Consider the following 19,409-nt stretch of genomic DNA (forward strand, 5'->3'; position numbering starts at 1 on the left):
AACAAAACTGGAAAAGTATTTACGAGTAAATTTATTGGGTCTGGGCCCTCGTCTTATATAAAAGAACTTACTGGGCCGCGGTCTCATAAAGGTTGAGAACCACTGCTATATAGCTTATAGTAAGAGAGAGACTGGGAAAGGCCGGTTATCCAGGTATATATACAAAGTATATCCATTCCAGTCATTCTTGGAGGGCTTCAAAGTATTCTATTTATGTATATGGAGGGCCTAAGTGGAACTAAGTCACTTCGGCAGCACAACTCCTTATGTTTCTTTTAAATGCTAACATTCTAGGAGGTCATAGCATCGGTCACAATAAGCAAAAACTTTGTATGGATACACGTATGTGTCCTATTCGGAACGGTTTCCGAGGAAGAACAATTTCACTGTACAGTTCCCAAAGTACTGACATTACTGTTTCTAATATCGGTATATATTTTTCAAGTGACATAGGTACAATTTACCCTTTTTTGTAATGCTAGCGGGGTGGGACTAAGTCCCTTGAACTGCGGCCAATTCTGGCCTATTATACCAGCCCCAGATGATAGGTGAGGGTGATTGTGGCGCAATTGGTGGAATGAAGATTGGCAGGGGAAACCGAAGTACTCGGAGAAAACCTGCCCCAGCGCCACTTTGTCCACCACAAATCCCAATTGAGCAGACCCCGGGATCGAACCCGGGCCGGCGCGGTGGGAAGCCAGCGACTAACCGCTTGAGCTATGGCGCGGCCTTACAATTTACTTAGTACAATATATTTTAGAAAATTGCACCCGTCAACATCAATGCACTTTGCAACTCGTGTGAAGGCATGGCGTGTTGCTCGTCTGTACAGTGAACAGTGTATATGATTGCCTGTAAGTTCAGATTTGATGTAGATTTGTTTATTGATTCATGAGACTAACGGACTTCGATAATTTAAAAACCCTTGCATATTTCTTGATTTAAAATCAAGTGTAATTCTTATATTAGATAAATTTATTTTATCTACCGTAGCTGGGAAGAATCCACCGAAAGTTTAAATTATTGCTCTGATGTGCAGTCTCCTTAAATATTAAAAAAATAATTAATTTAATTTAAGTGGATTGCAGCATGTGTTTCTAGCGCACATCAGAACAATGTAGCAGTTTCGATACATTGAGATACCAGAAGAAATCCATCCATGGTCAAAAGACGTTGTGTTAAGTGTTAAATGGTGAAATTGGAGGAATAAAAAAGGAAAAATTGTTGCATTATTGACGGACTGTGATATACATAGACGTTAATTAAATATTTGCAACAGGATGCTGATATACAGAAAATCATATTAACTTGTTACAGTCTCTTCACAAACGCGTCCTCAAGAGATCGAATTATTATTCCCTCTGCCAGATTCAAAGTCAGGGCCATAGAGTTAATTTACTACTGGCGGTTTACCGCCAATCTGTTCGTCTTAGTGACAAACCCCTTGAGACTCGCAACACAGACATTTTATTTTCCAACTTGCGACTACAGTCCTCTGGTTTGACAATGGGTCTGTGGATTGCACTTGCTGCTGGTATTCGCCAGCTCAGTCATTATCACGTCAGAGTCCCGCGGGACTCATGACCACATTTTACTGTCTCAGATTGGAGACTTCACCAACAGAGAAGGCTAGGTTCTCCTATTTATATCTCCTTGGAACAGGGTGGCCCAGGCTTTGAGTTCCCTTTTCGTCGCCTCATATGACTCACAGGGCTAGGGTTGAGGTATTCGACCTCGCCTCCACATGGGTTTATTCCCTCAGCTGGCGTGAGATACTCTTTATACAGTTTTTGTTTTTGCTGTTACTGGATACTTATGTAATCGATTTAATAAGTAGTTAATGGCAGATATCTTATGTTCATGGGGGTGACATGAGCAAGCAAAGCGAAGGATGCAGAAAATAATATCATCAAAACATATTCCGCAGTAACGATTACGATACAAAATGAATTAGTAAACTACCTACCACCAGAAAAATAAAAAATAAATATGTCGACTCACAGTGGCATTCCTTACGCAAAATACAATACAGAACATATTAAGGCCACGGCCACAAGTAGACAAAAATAACAGAAGCGGCATTTACCAAACGAAGTACATGGATTGTCCACTAAAATACGTCGGAAACACAAAATATTTTTAATACCAGATACGAAGAACACATTCACTATATTAGGAGCAAAATAGTAATACAGGATACTCGAACCATATATTAAACACGGGACATACCTATGGAACAGTGGCTGATACTATGGCAATCGTAACATTAGAAAGAAAGGGAAAATAAATGAACATATCGGAAAACCTCTGTGGTCTAGTTGTCAGCGTTCCTGGCTACAGATCCAGAGGTCCTGGTTCAATTCCCGGCGCTACCAGATTTTTTCGGAGAAGTAGTGCGTCTGGAACGGGGTCCACTCAGGCTCGTGATGATAATTGAGGAAATATTTGAAGAAAATAGCGGCTCCGGTCTAGGAAACCGAAATTAACGGCCGTGAGGATTCGTTGCGCTGACCACGCGACACCCTCTTTTCACAAAAGTTAGCACTAAACTTCGCCGACAAGCGGCGGTCGCTCGGTCGGTATAGTTCGCTTGCGGACTGAAATCATGGAGTTCTGTTGTTTTCTTTAATTGGAAAGACATCACATTTACAAAATCAGTAAGGATAATCTGAATACGAACGACACACACATTGATACACACAATCCAATATTCGAAACATTATACAAAATTTACACAAGACAACGGGACACACATCTCCCCCATTCTCCCGCCACGCCTCACCGACAAGGTGCATTATAAATACAGAAGCAAGCACTCCACACACGTACAGGTATAACATCTACTACAGTGAGGACAGCACCATACGCTGGTGGAGCGAACGACGTATAGACGGGGCAAGTGAGAAGAAAAACAAAAACAACATAACATAGCACTAGTAATAAGAAACAAAAACAATAAATGAGGTTTCTACACATTGCAGACGTAACAGCGAAGACGGGCTTGCACATTGAAACAACACGTTACAGTGAAGAAAGTTCAAAATATACTTATGACAGGGCATGATATACCTCTCCGATTGGCTTAGTCAGATCAGGTAGATGTGAAGGGGCGTAGGTATAGTAGGCAAGAAAAATTGCAACATTACGGAATGACTGCTTTTTTAATTCTTTAATCCTCGAAAAATTCAATTGTGATTAAGAAATAAAAAAAATCAATGTGAGGTAAATCTGAATTCTTACATTACGACTAGCAACCTTGAAAGTAGTCTCAAATTGTATCAAGTACTCGCCGCCAACGATGAGGAAGACGGCGAATACCATCAGATTCACCATCTCCAAATCTTGTCATCTCAGGTCGAACTGCATTGGAAATGTTCTCTCGTGTACGAAAGCGTTTCGTCGCAATGGCTGTTTCAATTTGGGTATTACGTCATAGTCACATGGCGACAAGTCGGGTGAATATGGAGGATGGTGTAGTACTTCCCATCCCCAACGTCGTAGACGGTTCTTGACACTATGGACGGTTGCATTGTCGTGAAGGACGGTGACATTGTTAAGCAGTTCAGGACGTTTATTCCTAATTGCCCGACGTAAGTTATCCTATAGAAAAGACTCGTAATACGCTGCATTGACAGTATGACCATGTGGAACAAAATGACACAGATTAACTCCCTGGACATCGTATGCTTAAATGGCCATTAACTTAACAGGGGATGGGTTTCGACGAAACTTGTACTCCCGCGGCAACTCTGGATGTCGCCACTCAGCGGACTGCCGTTTAAGCTCAGGTTCGTACGCCCTAGTCCATGTTCCATCGATGGAAATTATCCGATTCAAGAAATGGTTTCCTTCAATTTCATATCGTTCGAGGTTCACACGACTTGCGTCATAACATGTCCACTTTTGAGCCTCATTTAATTCGTGTGGCACCCACTTCGCTACAATCTTGCTTGTGTAAAATTCGATGCCTGGTCAATTTCTATGTCTCTCTAACTCCTTGAGAGACCAGCGCCTATCTTCCTCCCAGCACTGGGCGATCGCGGCACGAGAAACATCGGTACGAACGGACACAGGGCGTTCACTACGTTGCAAGTCGGCACTTGCTTCTCCTCCACGCTGGAATGCTTCTGTCCACCTTGCAACAGTTCTGTATGGTAGAGCATGATCACCCAGAGCTCCCACAAGCTCCGAGTGACATTCAGTAGCATTTCTGCCGTGAAGCACTGCTATTTTCACGAAGCAACGCTGTTCCAGCCGGCTAACTTTCATTCTCGACACAGGTTATGATCACACTGACTTCACGCTGGACTCGCTTCGTTGTCCTTGGACTTCCGCATCATCAAGCGGCATCATTAGAAATCAGACGTTGCTGTTTCTCAGCGGCAAATTTGGAAATTCCGGTCGGAGCTTTCGAAGTTCTGGAAAAATTATATTGCCATGACTTTTGAAGTAATCCGCGTATATACTGTTTGGACAAGTGGACGACGCCCTAGAGAGGTGTAGAAAGTGTACAAAAAATTTAAGAAGAATAATTAAGATTACAATTTTAAAATTTTAATTTGGATGGAATTTTTGTTAATTGCAATAGAAAGTGAATCACAGTGTATTGTGAGTTGAGTAATGTTAGCTGTATCGTAACCGCAACATTAATATAAATAACACGTGAAATGTATGACCGATATTCAATGCAGGTAACAGTTTTGGCCAATTGAAATACCAGATGATGGCCGGTTGGGGCCGAAACATATTGTTAAACGAGAAAAAATTCTAAGGACTACACTGGTTGTATTGTCGACGGAACTGTAATATAAATATACGATGTGAATGTTATAAAAATGCAAAATGATTTTTAAATACAATATTGATACCTAAGTGAACAAAGAAAAAGAGAATATGAGTTACGCCACTGGGCAAAACTCATTCACGAGCCAGTACTTACTGAACATATTGTCACGTGTTTGGTATATATCACGCGACAAGTAACTTCAAGCCGTATTTGATATAGCGAATTTATTGCTCATTCGCTCTTACAATCACAAAATTTACAATCTCACAATTATTGCCCTCAGCAGTATCACAAATTATTACACCAAATCTTCCAACCACGCGTTCTGGTCTTCTTTCCGCGACTGCTGCTATATTTCAACTGTCTTCGGTGGCTACTACATTATAACAGTCTCCGTCCACTGCTATATTTTAACTAACTCCTTAGTCCAAGTCCAAAGCGGCCTCCGTAGTCTAGAGGTAACGTTCCCACCTCATGACTCGTGGTACGCGGATTCAAATACCCGACGGAGGTCGTCGAATTTTTAAGGGCGGAATATTTCAGGGAACAAGTCCTCCTGGAGGGACTTTAAGCTATGTGTCCCGTGTCGTAACTTTACGGCACGTAAAAGAACCTCATATCCCCAAAGGGGATCACTGAGCCAAATTCCAGGACGTTTCCCGCCCAACAATAATCTATAAGGCCTCTGATAAATGGAGGAAGCACTATAGACACCGCTAAGCAAGTGGCCGAATTCGCTTGCTCGGCGGGACTGATGGTAAGCACCATTTATCGGTACGGTATAGAGACTGGTATAATATCATAGAGGGAAGCACAATAGATCAAACTGGTCGCGGTGCATGGGGAAACCCACCCTCTCTAAATAACTAACTAACTAGTCCAAGTCACATTGCGACCGAAGGTCAGTCAGTCAGTAAATCTTGGTGTGGAGCCACGTCTGGGACTCATGACCAGATATTTATTACTGTTGGACGTTACGGTTTTGTTTTTTGTGGGGCGCCCTCTCTGACGAGAGGACGGGTCTGTCTATTTTAAATGGTACTAGTCCTTGCCAGCGCAGTCTTTCTCGGGCCGAGTCCCTTGGGACTCGCGACCGTCTTTTACTGTCTCAGATTTGAGACTTCCCTTTTCGTCGCCTCCTAAGACTCGCAGAGTCACAGTGGAGGTATTCCTCCACTAACTCCTTAGGCAGCGTAGTTCTCTTATAAACCTTCAGTCAGACAACGGGAAAACGCCTCGCTTCCTTGTTGCCTAGTCGCCGTGTTTACAGGTGTTGCTGGGCAACGCTGTTGAGAGTTGTTTACTGCTGCAGAGCAACCGCGGCATCCCCCGCTACGTCACCGCGGGGGAGGTGGGCCGAATGTTGACTAGCATGTTACCGCAGTAGAGACAGCGCCCGATGTTGTTACGTCACTACTGGCGGGGGGGGGGATGTCCTCCAAAGCGCAATACGTCACAATATATATTTATTGCATATTCTGCAGATTATGTATAAAGCTGCCCATATACGTATGAGTCCGGCTCGCCCAGGAGCCGAGCTCGGATTCATTTGCAAAAATCAATACATAACACTGGTATTAAAACGTAAAAATGTATTCAGTTTATCAAACTTTATTCTCAGTTTTAATTTCTTAATATATCGCAAAATATTTACACAATACATACACAAATTTAAATTTAAATATCTACATTCTGTTGTATTTTATTTCTATCAATCATCCCCCCCTTTTACTCCAAATTTGGAGCACCGGGCTAATTTCTCAGTTTCTTGATCATTTTACAGACTATGGGACTTCTTAGACGGGGTGATCACCTCGTCCAGGTTCTCTACCTAAACACAGGACAAAACAAACACAGAAATCGCAGATACACACAAAATATTCGTGCACTGAGCAAAACCCAAACACGATCCCGGCTTCCAAGCGAGCGAAGACAGTGAATGTCTTAGACCGATCGGCTACCGTGACAAGAAAGAAAACGTTAATATCAGTCTATTAATTCACTATTTTATTGATGGCCAGGCATTTATCTTTTCGATTTGTTGTGTAATTATTTGTTTTTCGATAATCTTCACGCGTGTTTTGAAGACTACTATGATTTCGGAAGTGCATGACTTTTGGAAGCTGTTTTATTATTATTATCTAGAAGCCGTGAAACTTGCAGGACATTCCAATGAATATAAGGGATCGTTATTTTTTCTCTTCAACATTCCTAATTCATTTTCTTTCCAATAATTACTAGTGACCTACGCTCTATATGTAAGCAGATACATATTGTCACGTGTTGGGTGTATAACGCGACGCCATATTTGATATAGCGAATTTTATTTCACATTCGCTCTTACAATCACACAGTTTACAGATTCACAATTACTGCTATCTGCAGTATTACAAATGCTAGACTGCAACTGATTGGTTGACTGACTCACTGTTGGCTAACTCATAACTAACTCGTAACTCGAGAACTTGAGAACTAACTGTGAATAGGCTTCGGTGCTCCTTATTTAGCTTCGTTCCGGACAACACAGAAAACAGCCACGTAATAGGCACAACTTTGTCTGGCGCCGTGGTTACAGGTGTTACTGGCGGGTACCGCTGTTATTTTCGTCGTCTCTAGCAACCAATGTTTACCCGCTTCGCTAACAACCGCTGTTTACTCGCGTTGCATAGCGACCAGTGTGCTGGGACTCGGCTCACTTAGGCTTCCCTCGGCACGTCACGGCTGGCGGGGAGGAAGGGGCGTCATCCATAACGCAACACGTCACAATATGTACATATTCATGTAAAGCGTCTGTTATTTCTGGCCGATATTAACCCAAACGATATATTTTCAACAAATTTTATTAAAATTCTTCAGTAACAAATCCCATCTAAGTTTATTCAGATTGCTATTGAGTCCCACATGCAGACGGCCTGACAGACAACCAGAGTACAATAGGAGTTCCACAGTGTTTCGGGAAAGACTAAAGCAATAAATGTGCATTTATTTCTGATGGAAATGGGTGAAACATGAAGACGAATACTTCAGCGTTTTCAGAAAGGGAAACCAAACTTTATTTTATCAAAATTTATCTGCTTGAAATCAACGAGTTTTTGCTTTCCATGAAGTCGCAATTAACTTGAAAATATACTTTAAAAATTTTTGTAAAATACACATATTTATCTTCCCAGGCAGTTCTAACATCATGCATGTTTCTTTCCTCATCCATACTTCTATATCCCTTGTCAAATTTTGCAATGCTACAAGCACGCAGATTTGTCCTGTATATTTTCTGCTTTTGTCATTGTAAATAGCGACAAATTTACGGATAGGGGCACACCTTCCATACTCATTTCGAAAGAATTCTGCTTCCAAAGTGTTCTCTCCTACAGGGCCTCTATGTTGTATCCGATATTTGGTTATTTTTCTGCTTGTCACGCTGCCAGATTATAACCGCCCACAAGCCTAAATGGTATTTCATCAAAAGTTATTCTTAGTATTTTATAATAATTACGCAGAGTGTGTACGCAGAGTGTGACATAGCTCACCTCTTGCACACACGAAGCTGCCTGTTTCACAGATGGACCACACACACAAAAACTCCAGATGGCCCCCTGGTGATTTAGTTCAGCATTTCTTGGAATTTTGGTTCCAGAGTCGCTCGGCGACTCACTTTGGAAATTTGACTCTTGACAGTTTCTGCTAGTCTTAAGTCACACGAAGGCGTGCCAGGAGGAGACGCTATGGCCAGCATACATCATTACCTTTCAAAAAGTACGTTAGGTCATTAAAGAAAAAAATTTGCCTCTAGAGTAAAAATGATTGGAAGTAGCGGATTCAGAGTCAACTCCCTTATTTCAAATCTGACCAATCCTCAAAAGTCGAGGGTGTGACTTGGGAATTTCGTGAAAACTGGAGAGGGTCACATCTCTTCAGAGAGATAGTCTTCAAACATCTCTTCAGAGAGATAGTCTTCAAACAGTCTTCAAAAACTCATCAAACAGGCATCAAATACTCTTCAAACACTCTTAAAAAGAAAAAAAAAGTGGTGGTCCAGCTAGGAACAGTTGTAAGTGTCAGCACTTGGTGAATTGTGTATGTGAACTGTGTTTTGTTTTACACTTTCTTCACAAAGAATAAATTATACTCACATGCAAAGTGCAAGTGTATCATTAGACGCTTCTGCCTCCCTGTCTGAGCGAGGCCCGTACAAAAGATCCTGAGACAGTCTCATCTCTACCTTCTGAGGTAAGAAAACTCACCTGTGTTCCTTTGGCAAAGAAGCATCAGCAACAGCCGCTGCAGGTGGAAGCCAGGTGAAGGAACAGGAAGGTAAAGGGGGACGGCGACAACAAGAAGGTGACACCCAACGTAAAGGGCACTATACAGAGAGAGCGGTTACAGAGGAGAGTAAGTGGAGCCCAACGCGCGGGGCGGTCACAAGATATCCGTCATAAACTCAAACATAGATGCAAGTGATGCCCCAGGTCGGAAAACTACTGCCTTTTAGTATTTACTTCTAAACACCTTCGCGTTGGGAGAGCTTCAATCCGCATCGGGAAACTTGGGTTCAGTCCTGTATGAATCCGTATGAATCATATGGGCTTTTGAATCTAAGTTAATGAGAATCATTAAAGAACACTTATCTGATTTACCCATCCCCTGTTATCTCACAAGGAAGTACCACAACACTTTTAACAAATACATTTATAAAAAATTATACTTTGTAAAATAAGAACAGTTGAAGAAGTATTTTCACATACTGCTTTGTTTTCTTAGACAACACTAACTGCTGGGGACGAAGAAAGGAAAATTATAATACTGTGACGTGATGGCACAACAGGAAGTAGGGCTCATATGAACTCTGCGGTCTCGTGAGTGACGTCACAAGCCCAACTCCTTCCATTTGTGCTCAACGCTCGGTAAACTCCCCCTCCACCGCAGTGACGTAACAGAGGAGCAACTGTGTCAGGAAACCATTGCGGCGGTGACGTAACAGCACTTCCACAGTGACGTAACAAGGGATACCGCCGTTACTACACAGCAGTAAACAACTTTCGACAGTTTTGCTAGGTAACCTGTAAACACGGCGTCACGCAACAGCGGTACCTATCACGTAATTATTTTCTCTGTTGTCCGTGCCGAGGCTAAATAAGGAGCAGCGAACATTATTCAGTAGTGAGTACTGAGTGAGTTACTAGTGAGTAACATTTAACCAGTCAGTTAAATGCAGTAGCCGCCGAAATTAGTTGAAATATAGCAGCAGTCGCGGAAAGAAGACCCCGAACGAGTGCTTACAAGATTTTATGTGACAGTGTGCGATAACTAAGAAGTCAGCCAGTGAAGACTTATTGTGTGCTTTCGAGACTTTGTGTGCGCTGTAGCACAATTATATTGGGAGTGTGTAATTCACAGATTTGTATAGCTTCCACGTTATAAATACGTGAAGACTACTGAGGATAGAGTGAATAGAATAGTGTGTAGGGTTTGAAAATTGTGTAAAACCGCATCAGTGTTATAATTAATTGTAGCTACGACTTGTAGGATGCTAAATAAACCAATTAACAATCCGAACGTTTTCTTCAGTAGCAAAACACGTTACACTGGTGTCAGAAGTGTTACGGAATTAAACACGCCGCAATTTCTTCGGACCTCATTGAGTGAAGCGATTATTGAAGTGAAGACTGAAGTGTGTGATTAGAAGTGACACAGTGCGAATTGTGAAGTCGCCGAGTGCAGAAGTCTAGCAGACGCCGAGAGCAACGGATGTAATTGTGATACTGCTGATGGCAGTACTTGTAATTGCGAATTGTATAAGTGTACGAGCGAATATGGAATAAATTCGCTAGATCCTAAATAGCGTGTTATTTGTCGCGTGACATATACCCAAAACGTGACAATACTTTATGGAATTTCGTAAACAGAAACCCATAGCTGCAAGACGTGCCACACACAGGGTTGAACTTACACCATCAATTGGCCGCGCCATAGCTCAAGCGGTTAGCCGCTGGCTTCGCACCCCGGCGGACCGGTTTCGATCCCAGGTCTGGTCAAGTGGGATTTGTGGTGGACAAAGTGGAGCTGGGGCAGGTTTTCTCCGAGTACTTCGGCTTCCTCTGCCAATCTTCATTCCACCAATTGCTCCACAATCACACACTCACCTATCTTCTGGGGCTGGTACAATAGGCCAGAAGTGGCCGCAGTACAAGGGACTTAGTCCCACCCCACTAGCAATAAAAAAAATACACCATCATTTGATTCGTCACGTATACTCGTACTTTGGCTTCTGAATCTTGAAGAGATTTGTATTATATTTGATTGTCAGAAAGTTCTGAAAAGCGGTGAGTATATATCTGTGTTATTTTCGAGCACACCGCATTATACAGTGCGTTCACTTAAGGAGGGAACTTGGCAACACCGCTGATCCGGCCCAATATTCCTCACAGATTGCTGCTTTAACTGCCAATAACGGAATGAGCCATTACCTCTGATAAACGCGCGCACTCTCGCTAGCTTGTTACTTTAAATTATTTAACGATTCTTTCAGGGTGACTAGTTATTTAAGAGTTTCGTGAATCCCTTTTCATGGTCCTTGTGATTCACAGTTCGCCCTCGCCAGCACAGAAATTTGGCAAATGGAAGGAGTGTCTTTATGCGCTATCCTCCCATTACATTCAGTTTCTCCTTCTAACATTCAAAGCCCTGCAGTACAACCGAATACCCGTGAATATATTTGGAATCACGTGACAGGAAGCTCTGTATTTCTGTGGTTTGGTTTGTGCTTGTGCGCAGACATTTTACGCTCTTGAAAAAATCGTTTCATTGGATTTTTTCTACTTTTAAAATTTTCAAATTTTACAGCCCTCGGTATATGTGTGCTTCTTCCATTGTCTTGTCTCATTAGTCGTTCCTCTTTCACTCCCATCAGGCCCTGCTGTTCGAGAGGTACTTACTGTCTCTAAACTTATATGTCACGATCGATGACTCAAATCCTCGATGTTTCTGCCGTATAAGTACATGAATATTATTTAGAGATCCAGGTGCAATTGTGAATGTACTTCAAGTTTGAGAAATACTCTGATCCAGCACAGATGTTAGAGAGGACAGATAGTATATCAAGGGCCCATACTTTTATTTGCATAGTTTTCAGCACTTCAGTCGACATAAGAAAAGAACCTGAGATATATCCACAACATTATACGAGTATAAAGTTCCTGAATTGTGACCAGAATAAGATTTATCTGAAATTTCAAACTAGGAATGGTTGCAATTGTATTAACCATATGGCAGAAGGGAAAACTCTGAACGCAATTCCAAAATCTGCTAAGGATGTGTTCCAAACCCATCCTCTTCACAGTAGTACCTTAACAGAAGTAGAAGAAGCAGTTGCAAGAGCAATAGTAGTAGCAATAGGAATAGTAATTTGTTATTAGCATCAGGGGCGGCCAGCGTATAGGCACTGTGGAACTGCAGCACCCCCAATTTCCACTTGATATTATCGATAGCATTTATATAATGAGTCCTTTTCTCTTTAATTCTTTCTTTATACTTGTACAGTACAATATATAATCCTTAAGCTTAATGTCAGTAGCCAAATCTCTGTATGGAACTGTGCGCTTCACATTTCCAGCGGCGAGGCGAGGTGTTTGTTGACTGTTGTCTGTTGTGCGCATGCGCACATAGGAAGCTGCACGCGAGGCTGCAAGGGAGAGAGAGCACTGTCATTCCCGCAGTGCCGACCCTGGCGTGCTGGTTGAAGGTAGTTTCTTTTTTTTTACTCCGTGTGTGTTGTGCTTAAAAACCGTGTACCATATTCTTGAATGTGAGTTAATTGTATAATTAGATTGATATCCTGCTTCCAGCTATTCTTTTGATTCATTTTTTTCGGTTCTTTTATTTAACAGAAAACTTTAACCATGGCCTTGCATCCCCGGGAAATAGGTTCTGTGTCTGTAAGTGAAATTCAGCAGCTGAAGTTTTCACAACTGTCTCTCCATGAGAAAGTTGCAGTTAAGAAAAGAGGTCGTTTAACACCTGATATTCTAATATCTCAGCCAGGTATAAGCAAGCTTTATTTCTGAATTGTACAAACGGAAAAGTTGGCTTTGCGGCTGGGAAGTAAAAAATGCACTGTTTTGCTTCCCGTGTTTGCTGTTTGGAGGTAATGTAACGTGGACAAAAGATGGTTTTAGAAATATAAACAAAATGAAAGAAAACCCTGAAAAGCACGAGAAGTCAAAGAAGCACGTTGATAATGTAGTTTCACTGTCACTTTTAGGAACCGTAAGTATTAAGGAGAAACTTAGTGAGGCATACAGACTTTCAATCAATGAGCATAATATAAAGGTTAAAAATAGCGTGAAATTTTGTCCAAAATAATAGACTGCATTTTCTTTTGTGGAAACTTTGAAACTCCCTTACGTGGACATGATGAAAAAGACGATTCAATAAATCCAGAGGTATTTAGAGGATTAGTAAATTTTGCATCTAAATTAGATTCAGATTTGAAGCATCACTTAGAAACCAGTGCAGTCTTCAAAGGTGTTTCTAAGACCATTCAGAATGAGATACTTGACTACCTGCTACAAATATACCCTGAGGAGATAAGGACGGAAATTAGGAAGGCTTCCTTTGTAGCTGTCATTGCTGATGACACAACAGATGTTTCAGAACACACTCAAATGGTCCTTGTTCTATGGTACATATTGAATGGAGAAATGTTTGAGCGTTTTGGGGGATTCTTTATTTCAGAAAATCAAACTACAGATGGCATATCAAAACGTATTTTAGAACAATTGGACATAATCCTTCAAGGAAAAGGACAAAAACTGATAGCTCAGACATTTGATGGTGCAAATGTCATGAAAGGCAAAAAAAGCAGGAGTTCAAGCAAAAATAAAAGCAGTTTATAGTAATGCACATTTCATTCACTGTTATGCACATCAATTTAATTTAATAATGAGAAATGCAGCAAGTATTACATGAAACGCAAGAATATTTTTCTCTAACATTCTGGCTATTCCAACATTCTTCTCAAGATCACCGCAACCTGTGTCCATTCTCAAGAAGCATATGAAAGTCGGCATTCCATATCCATCTTCTACAAGTTGGAACTTCAACATACGGACCATAAACAGAGTTCATGAAAATTTGCAACCTTTAATAAACTGCCTTACTGAAATTCAGTCAACATCAAATGCAGATCAAACCATTGCAGAAGCAACAGGAATTTTGAAATACCTGAATGATGATAATTTGAAGTTTTGGTTAGAGCTTTTTCATCAGATTATGCCTCATGTTAAAATAATTTACAACAAAATGCAATCTCGAGAAATTAGTATGTTTAAAGTTGATGAATATATAACAGATTTCAAAACTGCTACTTTAGAATTGAGAAACTCACAGTACTGTGAGAATCCTTCAAAGACACTCATGGCAGAAGCTAAGGAAGTGTGTGACTGTATATGTGTTGATATAATGGACAGATATTCTTCCACTAAACACTTAGTAGCTGCTAAATTGTTCAACAAGAAATGCTTCACTAGTTTTACTTGTAAGAATGAATGTCCCACAGAAGAGATAGTACTGACCACTGAAGCATATCCCATGACTGACAAAGAAAAGCTTGAAACTGAACTAAAATTATTCTATTGTAGGTCCGATATTCATGAATATTGCACATTAATTGAGCTGCTGAAATTTATCTTGGAAAATAATCTAGATGATGCTTTTAGTGAAATTACGAAACTGATAAAAATCCTCTTGACAGTTCCCATGACCACATCAGAGGCAGAGCGCAGCTTTTCAACACTGAAAAGAATAAAAACTTTTCTAAGAAGCACTATGAATTCGGAAAGACTAAATGCGCTTGCAGTGCTTTCAATGGAGAAAAATTTCCTCAGTTGTCATCCAGAGATCAAGATGGAAAGTATTAATCTTTTCGCGCAAATTAAAAAAAAGAAGAATGGATTTCATTTTTAAATGAATAGATTAAGCTTGAACTGTAACAATTTAAGTTAAAGTAAGTAAAAAGTATTTGATTTTATTCTTTTAGGATTTTATCAATTTTCTGAATAAATTTTCTTTTTATACATGTTTGTTTCCTTTTATACAACTTTAAACAAAGGCTACAAATTTTCTGGAGCAGCACCCCCACTAATTTTAGCTACGAGCCGCCACTGATTAGCATCGATTTTAAAAACCATAGTACTTGGAAATCCCAATTAGCACAGTCACGAACTCCGTAGTTTCAGTCCTCAAGCGAACTATACCCACCGAGCGACCGCCGTTTGTCGACGATGTTAGTGCCAACTTTTGCGGATAGAGGGTGTCGCAACGAATCCCTACGGCCGTTAATTTCAGTTTTCTACACCGGAGTCGCTATTTCCATGAAATAGTTCATCGATTATCTTCATAAGGCTGAATGGACCCCGTTCCAGACCCGCTACTTTTCAGAAAATTTGGAAGCGCCGGGAATCGAACCCGAACGTCTGTATCTGTAGGCAGATACTCTGACCACTAGACCACAGATACAGTCACTTAAATATAAAAGGAGGAATGAGATATACTGGGTTTTCATCTTTCTCCATTGTCCGGTATTCTAAACACTGGAGAACACAACGTTTCGGAAACTGGATCTATTTTTTTATTTCGTCCACAGGTAGGAAAGAGACGCTTAATCTGTTGGCTCCTTCATAATGAGGTAATCTCAGTCACTGTCGTAGGTCACAGGACACACATACGGCACAATAACCGGTACGATGGACGTCATAACGACAGGAAGGAAAGGTATAATTGAACAACCTAGAGAAAATTACGACACTTATAAAATTGGCAGAAATAATTTACATATGAATGATATAGAGATCGAAGTGCACAACGCCATATTCCAAACACTGCATGAGCTTTACGATAGGTAACAGCACGCTCGATACGTACAACGATATATAAGCGTAAGCAATCATACCAAAAATCAATACAGTGAACGCAAAGGCACAATTGATAAATAGAATCAAGAGCACACCAGGGAAATACGTTAAGTACAGAAATACAATACATAGATACACAAGGTAATATAACCAAAATTTAAAGCAGAACTGTATTAGTTAAGCATGTGTTATGCATGACAGAGGAACAACAGCACTACAAAAAAGAAAAAAAAAAACACGAAGAAGAAAACATCGAAGAAGAAATGAAAATAATAAAAGGAATTATATTCGGTTAGTGCTTAATGCATTAGGATTCCTCACGTAAGTGTTGCCTGAAGATGGCATTGTATGGTCGAAACATGTAGTATTATAATAATTCATATATATTTTAATAGTTTTATATAACACCTTATGCACATAACTTCCACTGTATGGATTAAATTTTGAATCAATATTATCGATTGTTGCATTATGGACGGAACATTTAATGGACTATAATTGGTAACTCAATGCAAGAGGATGCTTAAATATAATATTATATCTGCTGTTACTTTCGATTTCCAAAATCCTAGCTTCATCCCAACCTACACATAGGTACGTTTAGTTAGTTCTGATTTTTATAGAAGACCGTCTTTGAAGTTAGGCCTATGACCTCGGAGCCGCAACGCTAGACTTGTGCCTGCTTCGCCAATGTACGTAGGTCATTTCAGAAATAAAGCACACAAGTTTTTGTTTATGTCCATGTTTATTTTTTTTAATATCTCTTTACAGTCCTTCAATGTAATCCCCCTGCTTCTCAATGACCGAGTCCCAACTTGTGGGAAGCTTTGCTATTCCATCCAGGACACCATCTTTGTTTATCTGTCGAAGGCTCGGGTACTGCAGCAGAAAGCTCTTCCAGAGAGGGAAAACAACGGCCTCGCATAGGTTGGTTCAATTTTGGGAATAAGTCGAAGTCTGGTGGACTCATGTCCGGGCTGTAGGGAGCATGAGGCAACACCTCCCAACCGTATTGGAGCAGCTTTTCTGTTACGACATTCCCGATGTGCGGGCGAATGTTGTCATGGAGAATGATCGGCCCAGACTCGAGCAACTGAGGTCGGTTTTTGTGTATGTTTTGCACAGATTTTGCATAAAGTCATGATAATAAACTGCTGTGACAATTTTCCCGCACGGAATTCTGCTTGTCATGATGATTCCTTGGTGATCATAAGCAAAGATCACCATTTGTTTGACTTTTGATTGAGACCGTCGAAATTTTTTTGGTCGTCCACTCGTTGGACTGTGATTTCAGCTCCGGTGATATCAGCTGTGGATTTCTGTCGGGTTTTTTTCACGTAAAGTTTCGATCTTAATGTACGACTTTTGATCTTCAACAGTCACAATACCCGAGAACCGTGCAGGCTCCATTTCTAACTCACGTTATTTAAGAACAGAGTATATTATAAATGAAACAAAATAACGCGTTTCTTTCTCAAGCCCTGAACTGTAACTGACGTGAGACTCACTGTTGTTGCTCCATCCGCAGTGGTGCCAACCTGTGCATTATTTATGAAATGACCCACGATAGTTTCTGCTATATTCACAGGGAAGGCTGGTGACGAATAGTGCCGTCTGTTGCACTTTCCTTTCCCTCCTTGTTTTCATGCATATACTCTTAAGTATTTGGTTAGATTAGAAGAACATCCTAATATTAAATGGATTCCTTATACGTTTGAACTTCTGTGGAACACCCTTCACATATACGATATACAAATAGCCCAGAAGCTTTACATGTTTGTTCAGATGAATGGTACACTTGGAATTAATAACCATGTCAATGAATCATTTGAGATAAACGTTGAAATGGAGGTCACGTCTCAGGCTACTAATTTCATTACATATATCTTGTCGTTCTTGGCATAAGGTGGAAGCTCTCTTGTGAAAGCTTTGAATTACGCATTGCTTCTCATATGTCGGTAAGTTAGATTTCAAGTTGAGGGATTGACAAATGTGATTGGGTTACCTGTAAATGTTGGTGGCCTATGTCGTCATTTTCCTGATTAGAAGAACACCCAGAAAAGGAATCGAATTTTTCACTCAATTTTCATAGTGAAGTGGATGGAAGGGCTTAAACTACTGAGGTGGCTGAGGAGTTCCTGTAACTGCTCTGGACTGTGTGACCAGGCCAAATACCGGAGCCACAGTGATGGTTTGTTTTGTGCCGAGTCAAGAAGCAATTTCTCAAAATGCTCCATGTAGATGCTGCTAACGATAGGTGACAGAGAACTTTCTTTCTGAATAACTTCTCACCCACCTTGAAATACTTCCAGCAGCACCGTGATGGCTTCGACCTGCAAGACAGATCGTTCCGCCAATGTGTTGTGATTATGGAGCTAATTTCTGATCATTTGTAGGGCTTCGTCGACTGGCACATTAGTGAAATCTAACAACAGCATAGATAACCAAGGTTCTATACTTCAACAACTGTTGGAAGTGGCCCGAAATACTTATGAATAATTCTGACCTTCCTGGAAGTCAAGAGGTTATTCTGGTGAAACAGGAAGAGTTCCAACCGCGCTACTCAACGGACATAAGGGTTCTAGTTATGTTGGGATGAAGGTAGGATTCTGTAAATTGAAAATAACAGCAGTTATAGGAAATACAAAGGATCTGTACATATGACATGCCAACTCATCTAGATTCTTATCATCATTAGCCTAGACGCACACTGCCGATTCTTCTTCCGAAGGCTGTGTTTCCCGTGACTCTTCTCTAACTGCTCCCGATGCTCCCTTAAGGTGCCACTAGATCCAAACTTTGCGTCGTCATCATCATCATCATCATCATTTTTTCCCGTTTTGTGGAGCAAAACTGCCTAGATTGGCCAGTGCTCCAACATTTCCGGCTCTCATCCGCGTGCGATCTCTTTTATAGTTTCGTAGGGAACGACCTCTCCACAATGTCCAGTTCCTCATTATGCGTCACAATATTGTTACATGTAAATTCACTGCCAGACAACGCCCGCAATTATACACACACCTACAATGTAACAACGGAGTTATGCAACCCACTTCCAGGCAACGGCTCCGTAAACACATTTCCGCTCAGACGCAATGACGTCACACTCCAACAGTACTTAGATATTACGTGACTTTTTTTTAATGTGGTCTTGGTTACGCAACAATAGAGGCCGTGTTTTCCGTGGGGTCTGTGCAGATGAGTTATCTTGAAGACCGTTGGCAATACGAAAGAGTTCTCTGTAGGATATAGCCACGGGAAGAATAATAACTCGACCTGTAAAGACTTGGTGTGTGATTAAAAGATTTAGTCACAGTGAGATAGTTTTAATTCCGTTACCAGGAGACGACTAGTGAAGAATGAAAATCCTTGTGCGTGTATAACTGTGAACTGTGAACTGTGTACATCAGCGGTAGCGCTGTATTGCCTGTAAGTACAAGTTGATTGTATAAGGCGTTAATAAACTTCATTACCAATCCAAACCCCGTCTTTAGTTACTGATACTCATGACACTATTTATATGGCTGTAGTTATATTGGCAGACTTTAGAATATCGGACGATGATCAAAGTCCAAAATTCCAGGAATTCTATGTTATGCACACCAATCAGTGCCATTTACAATCTACGACTCTAATAAGAACATGGGCGCCTATAAATAAGATTCAATTGGTTTTACATAAGACCCAGTGGGAATTTGTCGTGAACACGATAATGA

The 19,409-nt window shown here is 40.8% G+C and overlaps 2 protein-coding genes across 4 annotated transcripts in view; one reads left to right on the forward strand and one right to left on the reverse strand.

Moving 5' to 3' along the window:
- LOC111867803 (histone H4 transcription factor-like) overlaps positions 1-19,409 on the reverse strand; it is an 86,569-nt gene that overhangs the window by 55,298 nt on the left and 11,862 nt on the right. The window contains exon 5 of one of the 3 annotated variants that reach the window (XM_033752812.1): positions 12,343-12,464. The exons of 1 other annotated variant lie outside the window; for it this stretch is intronic. In XM_033752812.1, the coding sequence (XP_033608703.1) occupies positions 12,350-12,464 (115 nt within the window). In that variant the 3' untranslated portion in view covers positions 12,343-12,349. Of the gene's footprint in view, positions 1-12,342; positions 12,465-15,089; positions 19,121-19,409 lie in introns of those variants that run through there. One more of the 3 variants, XM_033752811.1, reaches the window with a different exon arrangement.
- Positions 12,669-14,771, forward strand: LOC117282581. Its single transcript, XM_033752813.1, has one exon. The coding sequence runs from the start codon at positions 13,838-13,840 to the stop codon at positions 14,744-14,746; it is 909 nt and encodes a 302-aa protein (XP_033608704.1). The 5' UTR covers positions 12,669-13,837; the 3' UTR covers positions 14,747-14,771.

Source organism: Cryptotermes secundus, unplaced genomic scaffold (assembly GCF_002891405.2).
Source record: "Cryptotermes secundus unplaced genomic scaffold, Csec_1.0 scaffold536, whole genome shotgun sequence".
Lineage (NCBI taxonomy): Eukaryota > Metazoa > Arthropoda > Insecta > Blattodea > Kalotermitidae > Cryptotermes > Cryptotermes secundus.

What these genes read in the sequence shown, in the direction of transcription:
- LOC117282581 (XM_033752813.1), top strand. Translation starts at nt 13,838, where the DNA reads ATGAAAGTCGGCATTCCATATCCATCTTCTACAAGTTGGAACTTCAAC.